General features: G+C 40.9%; 1 protein-coding gene across 8 annotated transcripts in view; it reads left to right on the top strand.

Annotated features, from left to right (window-relative positions):
• Positions 1-13,901, top strand: part of PHF20 (PHD finger protein 20) — a 72,366-nt gene that overhangs the window by 14,561 nt on the left and 43,904 nt on the right. For all 8 annotated transcript variants that reach the window (XM_051633471.1, XM_051633470.1, XM_051633466.1 and 5 more), the window contains 7 exons: positions 4,458-4,629; positions 4,847-4,931; positions 5,648-5,727; positions 9,316-9,703; positions 10,132-10,239; positions 11,205-11,381; positions 11,983-12,156. In XM_051633471.1, coding sequence (XP_051489431.1) covers positions 4,458-4,629; positions 4,847-4,931; positions 5,648-5,727; positions 9,316-9,703; positions 10,132-10,239; positions 11,205-11,381; positions 11,983-12,156 — 1,184 coding nt within the window. The remainder of the gene's footprint in view (positions 1-4,457; positions 4,630-4,846; positions 4,932-5,647; positions 5,728-9,315; positions 9,704-10,131; positions 10,240-11,204; positions 11,382-11,982; positions 12,157-13,901) is intronic.

Genomic DNA, 13,901 nt, shown 5'->3' with positions numbered 1-13,901 from the left:
TATTAACTCTCCAGCTCTGAAAGTTGGGGTTTTTTTCTGCTTGCTAAGCTTTTGAAACCTGTGTTCTGAGTGTATTTCTGTATTCAGGCTCTGCAGAGAGACCTGGACAGGCTGAATCAATGGGCCAAGGCCAATGGGATGAGGTTCAACAAGGCCAAGTGCTGGGGTCTGCATTTTGGTCACAACAACCCCAGGCAACACTACAGGCTTGAGGCAGAGTGGCTGGAGAGCTGCCCAGCAGAAAAGGACCTGGGGGTGCTGGTTGACAGCTGGATGAACATGAGCCAGCGTGTGCTCAGGAGCAGGGAGAGGTGATGGTGCCCCTGTGCTGGGCACTGGTGAGGCTGCACCTTGAGCACTGGGGGCAGTTCTGGACCCCTCAATGTAAGAAGGACATGGAGGGTCTGGAGCATGTTGAGAGCAGGGCAGTGGAGCTGGGCAAGGGTCTGGACAACAAGTCATATGAGGAGCTGCTGAGGTAACTGGGTATATTTAGTTTGAAGCAGAGGAGGCTGAGGGGAGACCTCATTGCTCTCTACAGCTGCCTGAAGGAGGTTGTAGGGAGGTGAGTGGTGGGCTCTTCTCCAAAGTGAGTAACAACAGGACCAGAGGAAATGACCTCGATTTGTGCCAGGGGAGGTTTAGTTTGAATATTAGGAAGAATTTCTATCCTGAAAAGAGTGATCAGGCACTGGAACAGCTGCCCAGGGAGGTGGTGGAGTCACCATCCTTAGAGGTATTGAAGAAATGTGTAGGTGTGGCAATTCAGGACATGCTCTAGTGGCTGAGGTTGTGGGTTTTTTTGTGGGTGTTCTTTGGTGGAATGTGTGTGGTGTTTTTGTTCAGGGTTTTTTTGAGGTTGATGGTTGGATTCAGTGATCTCAGAGGTCCTTTCCAACCATGATGATTCTGTGTTAGGGGTTGTGAACCAAAATCTGTAAGAGCTGGAGGCTTATTTGCTCTTAGAAATACCAGTGGGGACAGGCTGACACACCTCCCGAGGTGTGGGTTTGTAGAGGATAGCAGACTTCTGTTTTTCATCAGCCACTGTGTGAACAGCACTGCTCTGTGGTGTGGTTACAAGGCACTCCTTTTATGCAGATCTAGAACTTTCCATGTGCTGATACTTGCTTTCCAGAAGCCCAGACTTCTTGTGAGTGCTGCTCTTGCTGTGTTGGCACTTACACAGAGGCAGAAATCTCCTGTTTGATTGGAGAACTGCCTTTTATTTCTGTGCCTGGTACCAAAACACATCGGTCAGTTCATGGGCCAGTGCTGCTTTTCAGGTGGCTGTAGTGCTTTGGGAAGTATTTCACTTATTTACCTTACCTGCCTTGCGTGACAGTGGTTTCTGGCTGGAAATTCTAGTTCAGGACTTGATGTTTGGATGTGATGCCAAGCCTGTTGAAGAGGAAAAAAACCTGTGTATGCCAGCAGAGTAGTCAATGGAGAGTCAGCTCCTTGCTAAAAGGCAAAGTGAATTTTGCATCTTTAGGTCTGTTACCGAAGGTTGCTTTGTTGTATCTGGAATCATAATGTATTGGAAATGCACTTCAGTTCCTGGTGCTGTCTGTCACCTCCTAGATGTGAACTCCAAGGAGCACAGTGAGTACTTTTGGTACTTGGCTTAGTTCTTAGGGCTGGGTTGACTCATCAAAGCTGCCATGAAAGGCTTGTGGCAATGTCTGACCTGAGGACACTAAAGGCGAAGGAGAGCTCTGCTTGTCAGGCAGTGTCTGTGCATGGTGGAAGGTCTCTTGGTACTCAGTGCTGGAGTTCAGAGGATGGATAGTGGGACTGCTCCTAAATGGGGAGATCCCAGGAGGCCAGCTGTGACGGTGCGTGCGCACACACTGTCCCTGCTCAATTAAGTTATTGAAACTGTTTTTTGTTGGATCCTTTAAACTGCAGTGCTGGCTAGCTACAGACTGAGAAGTCTCTTACTGAGAAGAGACTGGCTCTGCGCTGGGTGCCTGCAGGAGGCAAGTAATGACCTCTGTTTGTTACCTTATTGTGGTGACAACTCTTTCCAAGTTCTTCTCTCTGTGCAAGTAAAATGGATATGAAGAGATGTGATTCTGGTTGAGGCTCTTGAGTATTAAGAACAAGATCAGTATTGTAAGAGTCTTGCGCTACCCTGTTGAGGTACAGATTGTAAGTCCCTTGAGTTTAATTCCTCATGCTGTTAACCTTTCTCAGTACTAAGAAGCTGAAATGCCATGATGATGATGATGAAACCCTGTTGTTCTTCATGGTTCTGGTTCTCCTAGATGCTTCCTTTCCTCTCAGCATTGCTTTGACTGCAGTAAACTTGTCCCTTCTTAGCTCTCAGAGGGAGGGAGCTTACAGCAACTCTGGTTTGGTATGTAGGAAGGGAGAAGAGAAACAAACTAGTTGAGGGCTGAGAGAAAGGGGCTTCTGCAGTCAGCACCCAGAGCTTGAATTTCCAGATATTTGCCTCCTTACATAAGAGGATGATTTTAGAGTTATGTCTGCAGTAAAACTGTTTTCATACTGTTTGCTGAATTTTAAGTTACCTCTGCCACTTGGCATCCTCAAAGGATTTTTGGTGCATGTGTATGATACACTGTATTATGTGTCCTCTGTATAGATGCATGGCTCTTTTAGTGGAGAAGGCTCCTCTGGCTGTGAAGCAGGGAGCAGTCTTGCATCATAGAGTTGGTTGGCTCTTGTTACTTGGGCTTGTCTCTCTGCATTGGGTGAAAGTTAGTGGGTTGAGTGTGTTTATCAGAGTTTATTATCTGCAGGAACTAAAATGTTAGCTTAATATAGAGCCAGTACTCTTGTTGTTTTTCTCAGCTTACCTCTTGATCTTGGAGAATCTGGAGAAGCCCTAAGCCTATTTCAGTCCTGATGGCAGAAGCATTTTTCTTGCTAGTCACATGTTGAGAGAACCTGGGAATTCCTTCCCCTGTTTTAGCTGTACTTCGCAGGGAACTACATCCTGTTTTTTGTCATTACTTGTACTTAGTCACAGGCAGTTCCTGAGGTATCTAAGAATAAATTAATGGAGCTGTATGTGGAAAGACTGAGTGTTCCCTCCTCCTCAAACCATGAATCTGTGCAGGGCTGTTACCTGGATATGAACTATGTTGACTGTCAGACAAAGGGAGTTAATTCCTTCCTAGGAAGCTGTAACCAGTTAGAGGTGCCCCTGCCTTAAGTATCTCCCATTTTGTCTCCCTCTCCTCCCCAGCTGTTTTGATAATAAGTTGGGCTGAGGTGATGGCACAGCTTGAGGCATGGAGCATCGAGCACCAGGCCAGGCCTTAGGCTGGTTGCAGTGCAGGTCTGTAGCATGGCCTGTTTGTAGCTCTTGTTGCAGAAGTCGTGACTGGATGTGTCTCAGATCTGCTGAACCATTTCAGTTGTAGGTAGCTTTCCTTTTAGCTTGTGTAGAATTGTAAAAAGATACCCTCTGTGGCATTTGAGTATGAATTCTGACAGGTCTAGGTTTTATTTCTAGTATTGGGCTTGATCATTCCAAGATTCTATTTCTTCCTACCCCTTGGTCTATCTTTAAGTGTCATTTATCAGGTAAAGAATACTTGAGGATTTGGTGTGTTGCTGTTTGTTCAACAATTCAGTGGGGCCTTGCCTTTCTTCCACACAACTGAAAACACCAAGTGAAGATTTTCTCCTGGCACTATTATTGTGAAGGGCAATCAATACTTGGGATAGGGAAATATGCTGTGATTTTTAAATACTTACTGAAGTTACAAATTACCAATGCAATTAAAGAAATGTGTAGTTTATAAGGTCTTCCTGATTAGAAACAACTGGATTTGACTCCTCTCAGATTCCTGTACTTCTAATATACTGAGAGATTTTTACTTAAAAGTCCCAGGACTGTACAGATTTAGATTTAACTTTGAGAATCTAAAACGTAAATGAGGTTTAGTGTGCCTGCTGGACTTGTGCTGTTACACTGGGAGGATGATGTGTGATGCCTGTTGATGGGTATTTCTGAGAAGTGAGTGTATTGACCTCCAGGTGTTACTCTTGATAAGAGGGAACTGAAGCTATCATTTTTGTTTATATGTGAAATTTCCAGGTGTAGGGAAGGTTTTCCTGGCTTCTTGATCTCTTAGTTATATTTTGTCCATCGTGGAAACTCCTTTGTTGTCTCATCTTCCTGCAGCCAATGCTCACCTTTGCTCAGTTTTGGGATTTGTCCTTTGCTGAGCTCATTGTAATTTTGTGACATCTTTATTGCTTATACAAGTGATACATCAAATAATATTAAGGTTGTAGAGACTTAAGGTTGATGGGTGTAGTAACTCTGCTCCTCATCACACCTGAGCAAGTGGATCTTCAGATATTTTGCTTTTGATCATGCAGAAGACCCATTTTTTGTCATGTTTTGTGCTGTAGCTAAGTGTCTGAAACACCTCACCTTATTCTTAATTGAAATATTTTAATTACCTTTTGACCAGGTATCCAGCTCACATTGAAGAAATTGATTATGAAGAAGGAAAAGTACTTATCCATTTCAAACGCTGGAACCATAGATATGATGAGTGGTTTTGTTGGGACAGTCCTTATTTGCGTCCCTTAGAGAAGATACAGTTAAGAAAAGAAGGATTACAGGAGGAAGAAGGTTGTGCAGTAAGTAGGAAATAGAGGATGTTTGAGTCCATAACAGTTTAATGTGCAGTCGTATGAATTGTGACCATCAAAATGCTTCACTGTTGCTGGGTTGCCTTCTGAATAAGTTTTATGATTTGGTTTAAATATATTGGAAAACAGTTAATTTTGATGATTTAATGAAGTTGGATGGATCAGTAATTATTGGATGAAAATACTTGTAACTACTGTCTTGTAGGGTTTTCATATAAATGATCAGGTGTTGGCATGCTGGTCTGACTGTCGCTTCTATCCAGCCAAAGTTACTTCTGTTAACAAAGATGGTAAGGAGTCATTTTTTATTTTGTCGTGCTTGTTAATAATGCATTTATTGTTGTATCATAGAATCCTATTCTGTATTCTAACCTTTTAGTTCAGGTGGAGAGAGTACAGCAGACAGAAAAGAACTGTGACAAGTTTTACTTTCAATTCTAGTCTGCCATCAACTTTTTTTAACCTAACCTCTTAAATGAGATAAAAGAACTTTCTGCTGGGATATCCAGTCAGTAATTGCTTTAATAATATATTTGGATAAGTTGTTAATAAGAAAGTTTATTGTTACGAGATGCACATAACTGCAGTGAAAGTAGTGTCAGAGCTGCAAAACCCCTTTGCAAATAGAAGAAAAAAAGCATAGCTTTTGAATATCAGTAAGTAACCAAGAAGGACTTGTTCTTGTGCTGTGCTTTCCTTGGATTGACTCTACATTGTAAGATCAAGGAGGAAAAACATCTGTGTCAGTTATTGGAGTATTCCACTAAAAATATTTTTTGGGTTTTATGAGGAAGGTGTATCTAATGAGCAGCTCTTGAGCTTAGACATGCACCTTTTTCTTGCCATAATTATTTTGGGTAACTTCATTGTTTCTTCTTTACCTGGCCCTTGCCTTTGCTGTTGAAGTTTCTATCAACACAGATAAGGCAGCTTTTATCTAGAGTACTGGGGCTGCTAGCTGCTCAAAATAACTTCTGATCTCTTATGCTTTGTTTTCACATTTTAGGTACATACACTGTGAAGTTTTATGATGGTGTAGTTCAGACTGTCAAAAACATTCATGTCAAAGCTTTTTCCAAAGATCAGGTGAGTATTGTGTTCATGCTACTAGTGTGTTCTAAAATTAACAGTTCAGGTGGCTAGATCTGAATTCTAAAACACTGAATAAATGAAACATCTCTATTGCTTATATACAATCCTTCTGAAATAAAACCTGTTAAGATGAAAAGATCATGCAAATCTTCATGGTGTGATTTGCAAAGCTCTCAGTTTCATGTTGTCATGAATGTGCCTCTTAAACTAAAGAAGTCACATATAAATTAGTTTTCTAAAGATCACTGGCAGATTCAGAGTATATATCGAAGGTAATTGTAGGTTATTAAAACACACTTTGGTAGTTTCACCTGTTTGAGATTAGATTAAATACATGCATCTTAAACATGAAGGGAGGGGAACTATGGAGTGGGCAGAAACTATTCTTTCTTGAAGTAACTACTTGATAATCTAAAGAAGCTGTCTAGTAATCTTTCACCTCACAACTTGGAGAAAATAAGCTTTACTAAACCACATTCTGCTTCTGTGGTTTGACTGTTCTACCAACCTTTCATTCTACCAGCCCTTTACCTGCTCAGTGCTGTGGCTTCAGCTCATGATGAAAAGCAGTTTTGAGCCATTCTAAAACAAAACAAACATACATAAAAATAATACATTTTAAAGAATAAATAAATACAATTAAAGAATAAGAAGTGCTGCTTTGTACTTCAGGTTTCATGTGCAGGCAATTCATAGCAAAGGCTGACAAGTTCTAGTCCTGTGTAACTTGGTTAAAACGTAAATACCTGCTTTGGAATTATTTTCATTTTGGGAATAGTTTTAAGTTTGACATCTTGCCACACGTTCCTGTGTGATAGCTGTAGCCTGTGTTTTTAGTCATGCCTTCTGCTTTCTGTATTCTGGAACTTTAAGTTTGAACAAAGACATTGAATCACTTCCCCCCAACACAAGTCTTAAATATGGATTCCAGTAATGAATATTAATGGCTGCAATTGAAATCTGTCAGTGTTGAGAAGAGGCATCCCATTCCTTGGAGATCTCCAGGTCTGTGTATCTGCCAGGCTGGGAGGGAAAACTATTTCAGATTTGCCACAAAGTGCTCTTAATAGCTTTCAAATGGTAGTAATTGTGCCTGATTGTGGGTTGACTAATAATCACAAGGGAACTAGTGATGAATTTTCATTGCCATGAGAAATATTTCTCCAGTATTTAACCTTAAATACATGAAGTTGAATCGTCTTAAGAAATATTCAGCACAAGAAAGGCAAAATATTTTGTCTCTCCTCTCTCCAGTAGGGAGTTTCATGTTTCCACATAGCTTTGGGTAGGCTTTGAAAGGAGTTTAAGTTTTCTTCTCCCTTTAACCACTGGCCAGGATGATTTCTCATGACCCAAGAGAAGTTACACTGGAACATTTTGTTCTGTCCTTTAGCATAAAAAAGCATAAGGGGAGAATTTCCTAGTGAGCTTTGTTTGCACAATCAGAAATCAAGTTAAAAAAAACCAAAAAACTTCAGCCAATGACAGCTCAAGATTGAGTTTTCAAGTTCAGGTGCAGCACTACTGTAGTATTGTCCTAGCAGTAGGAGGAATGTCTTGTCCTGTTCATCAGTAGGAGAGACTGTAGCTGTGAAGACACACATGGCTCCTGTCTTACCTGTTCTTAAAGTCAAGTCCCAAACCCACCTGATACCTGAAGGGAGCAGTATGATTTGGATGTCTTCTAATGACTGTTACTGTCCCTATGTAGAGGGTGTAGCTGTGTTGAACAGTGATGGTAAAGTGCTAATGACTTGCACAGTGTGAATGTACTTAGGCAAGGACAAGCAGCTTTTGGGAGCTCAGTAGCATCAAGAAGTAGTTGGGACATACTGTGCTTATGATTCAGTTTCTGGAGAATAATTTGAAGATGGTTCATGTGTATTCCAGTACCACATACTTGACTCAAATCAGGTAGTTCTGTGAGAAGCAAAACTGATTAAACCTAATGCCTGAGGGTTTTTTAATTAATGCTTGAATTGCCACTGAAGCTTCTCCCATAGCTGTGGCATTTAAGGAATCTGTAGAAGACAGATTTTTATGTTGTCTGGTCAAAGTAGTGATCAAACACCAAAGAAAGTAAAAAGCTTTCTTCCCTCTTTGTTTAGCTGTTTTCACAAAATACACAGCAATTTAATCTCATGTTTTTAAACAGTGGTTTGTTGTGTTTTTTTTTTTTCAATCGCTTCTATGCCAAGTATGACTGAAATAATACATAGAGGGTGGAACACATTGCACATTCACCATGTTACTGCATCAAGATTATTTTACAGAATCACAGAATGGTTTGGCTTGGAAGGGACCTTGAAGATCATCCACTTCCAAACCCCCTGCATGGGCAGGGACACCTCCCACTAGACCAGGTTGCTCCAAGCCCCATCCAGCCTGGCCTTGAATTTCTTAGGACTGTGGTCTGAAAATGGCACTCTTAGAAGGTCTCAGTTCATGTAAAACACATAGATAGAAAGATTGGGGTGTGAAGAGACAAGATTTAGGGTAGTACAAAGAGATAGTGAGTCTCAAGTGCGTTCTTAGAGTTGTGCATCACTCAAATCAGCTGTCCTGCTTTCTTTCCCAAGGAGATATGAAGGTATTTAGCCTTTCTCATCCTCTGACCCATGTCCAGAGTTTAAGCTTGTTGTGCTGTGCAGAACTATAGCTGGAAAGGAATGTGGTTGCTCTTTAATGCTTTCAAGTTATTAGTCAACAGGAAAAGAGAAGTTAGTTTAACTAGAGGCAGTGTTAACACATGAACAAATATAAATTATTAATCTGGGTGCAAAGTTAGAAAGCTTCAGTTCATCAGAGCAGAGAAAGTCAGGGACAGCCTGTAGCAGGATCATTGGATGAAGGAAAAACCCAAACCAGCATTTTCCCAGGTGGGGTTGATATGAAACCAGATCACAAAATGGAAAGGTTTGGAGTAGCAGTGACCTGTTGTGGTATTCCTCCTGGTTTGATGTTACTGTGTAAGAACTGTGGGGAAATGAGACTGCAGTTGAATATTGTGTCATAGTCGCTGGCCAGGGACTGCTGAGGATTTTCGCGTGCTCTCAAGCTGAACACAAATTACAGAAAGACAAAGTTTAATTTTTTGTATTTAAACTTAAGATCACGTGGTTCCTGAGGAAGTTGGTGATTTCAGTTGCTTTATGTGACACTTTAGTTGGCATGTTTCATTAGCAGTGATAATTACTAGCTCAGTACTGGTTTGTTCTGGGTGAGAGGAAGATGGTTTTTGCATCCAAGGGATGGAACCGCTTGCCCATGTCTGTGCTCGTGACTCCCACTCCTTACTCAGTGTCCCAAATAGGCTTTGAATTGTATTGCATGAGTTGATACGGACCTCACAGCAAATCCTGCACCACTGAGTTGTGAAGAGAGTGAATTTGTTGCACTGTCCTGTACTGCCTGAGTCCTTGAACAGCTCAACTGCCTCCAAGTTTTCATCTGTGGGTTGCGATAGAGTATCTGTGCTTATCCTTGGACAGATGGGACAAGGGTGCAAATCTGCTAAACAGGGGCAGGGGAGGATTTTCAGATTTCAGTAAGTTAATGTTCATGTCATTCTCTTTATTCTAGAATATTGTGGGTAATGCTAAGTCTAAGGAAAGAGGTGATGAAATTCCGTCATCTCCTGAAAAGCGGGAGAAATTTAAAGAACAGAGGAAAGCAACAGGTAATGCAAAGAAAGACAAGGATGAAAAGACATTAAAGACTGAGAAAAGAGTTAAGCAGCCTGATAAAGAAGGAAGATTGATAGTCATCTCAGAAAAAGGCAAGGTCTCAGAGAAGAATATATCTAAGAATGGAAAAGAAGATAAAGAGAATATATCAGAGAATGATATGGAATATTCAGTAGATACACAAATTGAGAAGAAGCCTGAGAATGACCATGTAAAGAGTCCACAGGAAAACGCAAAAGAAACAAAACGGAAACGTGGAAGGCCACCAGTAACACCTCCCACGGGTACGTAGCTAAACCTGAATGGTTAGGCCATGTATTGGAACCCTTCTGAACTTGCCTAAAGAAAAGAGAACTATTCTGCTAGAATCATAGAACCATAGAATTCTATGAGAACTATTCTGTTCTTTCACAGCCTAAGTCTCTAGAAACAAAACATTTTCAGCTCGTCTTTGTTCAAGCTTGGTTAGGACAGCTGAGAGCATCCTGCTGGTCAGGTTTGGAGCTTAAGTGGTTTGGTCAGAGAGGAGGAGATTTGGGCAAGTCATGTATTAACATGTTTGCAGTAGGATTCAATGATAATATGTCGACTTAGGGAAGCCAGATGAAACTATTTATGCAAGTGTAGTATTTTCAGTTGGGAGGCTTGGGAATTCATGTTTAAGAGCTTCTCAGCTTCATATCCAGTCAGTTCTTGTTCTCTAAATATGTAGAGCCAAGTTCTCAGACGCTGCAGCCCATAACTTTGGAGTTAAGACATCGGAAAATACCTAAAGGAGGTGAAGTTCCATCCAAACGTCCCAGGATTGAAAAAAACGTGTGTGAGTATTTTTTGGTATTCAACTGTAACAGTATTTGTACATGTAAGTACTGGAAGCTTAAGTGAAGAGGAGGAAAAAAGAAAATCAGTAGTATTAACCATGAACTGTGAGACACGAAATGACTGAAATGTAGCAGCTGTGTTGGTTTTTGTAATTGGCCTTCTATGTAGCACCATCATGCTGAAGTTCCCTCCTAAGTCTTGGAACCTGGTTTGGGATAAAGGAGCCACAAGCTGTGAGTCTTGATGCAGACATTCATAGCTATAGGAGAGGCAGTGATCATATTGCCTCCAATACAGAGGAAGTTATAAAAGCCTTTTTCTAGCTGTCGAGACTCCTTAGTTACTAGATGGAGGCTCTATATTGCTTAGCAAAGAAACTTTAATACTAGGTAAATATTCAGATCACTGCAGTCTACTACTACTCTAATACTACTCTAATAATAATAGTCTTGTGTAGTGATGTTGAAAAGCTTGTGTGTTGATGAGGAAAGAAAATACATTCTCTATAGTAGCATCATGAAGGAGGAGAAGGATCTTTGTAAGGTTTTTTTTTCCTTCCTATGGACCACAAAGCCTTAAAACTTGAGTGCATGTATGTTCTCCAGCTTACGCTCAAAGTTGTTTGTGTGTCTAAATTATCTGACTTCTGGTATTACTGATGTCTGTGGGACAGTTGCAGTGTTTTACCAGTCAGATACTGATCTGTATTCTTTGAATCTGTCTCTAAAAGAAAAAGTTGACCCCTATAAAATCGGCTTTTGCTCAGTCATTATGCTTATTTGTAACTGTTAATGTGATTGTAGCTTTTACAGGGAGGTCTAATCACCAGGCTGTTTAGCTTTTGGTATTAACCTCAGTCCTTAAAAAACATGCTTTCAGACTGTCACTGGGAGGGGAGGACTTTAAAATTTGCTTGTGACAGTAGCCCTAACTGCTTGATACCATCACATTTGTCTGTTCCAGCTCAGGAAAAATTGAAGAACTCTTCAGATAACCCTGAAAGAGACCAGAGCAGGAGACGATCTTCAAGACTCTCATCTAGTATTAGCCATGAGATTTTAAATACAGATCATGTCATATCCTCGACAGAAGTTCAGCCTTTGAAAGATGCAGTATCAAACCAAAAGGAATCTGAGAAAGGTAAGTACACCAACCTGCTGCTACACTCTGGTTCTGTGTTGGTGTGGCAGCAACGTACTTGTTACAGGCACTGTAACTTTGTGTAACCTCCAGGCTCTGTCTGCAGTTAAAACCTGATTTCATCAGCAGAGCAAAGAAAACTCAAGAAAAGCTGGATCTCTGCTGCCTTGCTTTTTGATGCCACTAGTAAACCCAGCATTTCCATTGCATGGTGGGAGCTCTTCCAGTAGAGGGATGACTGGCTGGCGTAACTAGCCTTGCAAAGGGAGAGCTCCATAGGTTATAAAGTATCTTAAAGGAAATGTCATTGTTTTCTTCATTGTTGTTCATTTGGGCTTTTTGTTTTCTTTAAGGAAGGCTACTTTTCTAAGCAGCTCTAAATTTAGAAGTTTGCTACAAGCAACTGTGTTGTAAAAACTTAATTTTGTGTTAATGTCAATTTTGTTAGTAATGTGTTAAAGTTGGGTTTGTATTGCATCGACAACCAGCAGCCTGAGCAAGGATGGGTGTTTGTCACCACACTAAGGTGATGAACAACATCAGTGTTCTGGAACATGCTTTTGTGTGCATTTTACTTAATTAAAATTTTCTTCCATTCTAGTCCAGTTAGAAATTCCTGTTGAATCTGACCAAAGTTTCAGTGAACAAGGATCTCCTGGAAACACATCCCACAGCACAGCACTCAGCACCGACACTAGTTTACAGGAAGAAAAAGTTGAAGAGACTGAATCTTCCTCAGTGACTCCCAGAACTCAAGAATCTGCTGCTGTTACAGGTTCACATTTTTATTTCATATTTAATATTGATGCATTTCTTCAGGCAGCTGATGGCAGATGTTTCATGCTGGTACGAGTTTCACTAACAAGAACTGTAAATTCTTGTTGTGTTAACCATGAGAGAAAATTCTGGGTTTTTTACTCTTTATGGACTCAGTTTTGATCTTACACTTTGGAGATTGACAACAGTCTTCCAAAAAGTGGAAATAGTAATTTTTAAATTACTGGGTGTCATACTTACAGCTTGTGAATGGTGAATTTAACAAATGCTTGTTTTAAAGTTGTAATTTAATGTTTGTAATTCTGGCTTAAGTTGGACTAACATCCTAAAAAATCACGTTCATTTGTCATTTCTGTGCTGCAGGTGTGTGCTGGCATTGATGTTTGGGCCTCCTGATTGTGTGTTTCTATATGTTTGTTTTGGCTTCTGTTATACTTAAGCCCTAGACTAGTTAGAGGGTTTAGTGCAAATACATGAAATAGTTAAAGCATTTTGGTGTCTGTCCTTAGCTGGGGTGTTTGCTTAGCTTGTGTTTTCAAGTTAAAATGTACTGTTCAGAGAGTAGACTAAGCCAAAGCGTAGTGCTCTCCTGTGATTCCTTCCTGTAACTTCAGTACTTGGATCTGCAGCTGGCTGGGAACACTTGGACTAGAAATTCTGTAGTTTGTGCTCTATCAAAGAAGCTTAAAATTAAGTGGAACAAGACTTTCAGAGGGATTTACAGTTTCTCAGCATTGCTAATTTGTATGTGCTATCTTTCATCCTGTTTGGTTAGTCCAGATTTTCCCTCCTGCTTACACTTCTCCTCTCTCACCCACTCTTGTGTAACTGTACAAATGTGATGTCCTCTCCCTTTGCCACTCACGTGCACCTTCAGTGCAGGAAGGAATTTACCTCTTTGCCTTTGCTCAGGTTTGATGTGTAAATAGTCTTTTACTGTTTAAAAATGAGAACTCTTGATCTTGTGCTCCTTCCTAATTAGGCTGATAATATCCACCTGGATTCTAACTATGGGATATCCAGAGTCTGTCATTTGGTGTGTGTTGGGCCCATCCCTTTCCTTCCCTACACTCTGGCGAGGGGGTCAGAAGATACAGAGTGGCTTCAGGTCCCTTTTGCTAGTCAGACTCCTGTGTCCTTTTCAGTCTGTAAAGTACTATTAGATTCAGCTTGTTTTAACTGATGGGTTATAGCTTGTTTGGGCCCATGAAGGCAAAACCATTGTTGGGTTGTTGTACCTGAACAGAACATGAATATTTTTGATACCAGAAAATGCAGTTACTCTCTGTACTATCTCCAAGTACATGAAGTACTGACAGCCTGCCTGAAAATCTCCAAAGCAAAAGAGGAACATAAGAAGTGTTGCTTCTTCAGTGGCTGTGAATTTATTCTTCACTCGCTTGTAGCAATTTATGTACACTCAAAAGTTATTTGAAAACAGTAAAACTTCAGTGATTTCCTGAAGCTGGTGTGCTGACAGGTGGTGGAGCTCCTCAAGAGCCCTTGTTGGTGCTGCTGGAACAGCCTGCTATCCAGGTTAGAGGCTGGTCCCCTCTCTGGGAGCAGTTTGCAGCACCAGCAATGTTAGCAGCTCTTAGAGTGAGACCAGAGGAGGCCATCAAGATGATCCCAGGGCTAGAGCAGCTCTGCTCTGGAGACAGGCTGGGAGAGTTGGGATGTTCAGCCTGGAGAAGAGAAGGAGTGACAGGTCTTAAGCTGAAAGAGGGGAGATACAAGTTAAAT

The sequence above is a fragment of the Apus apus genome, chromosome 15 (genome assembly GCF_020740795.1).
Source record: "Apus apus isolate bApuApu2 chromosome 15, bApuApu2.pri.cur, whole genome shotgun sequence".
NCBI lineage: Eukaryota > Metazoa > Chordata > Aves > Apodiformes > Apodidae > Apus > Apus apus.
Note: the sequence above shows the minus strand (reverse complement) of the source record. Positions and strands in the feature narration are given on the sequence as shown.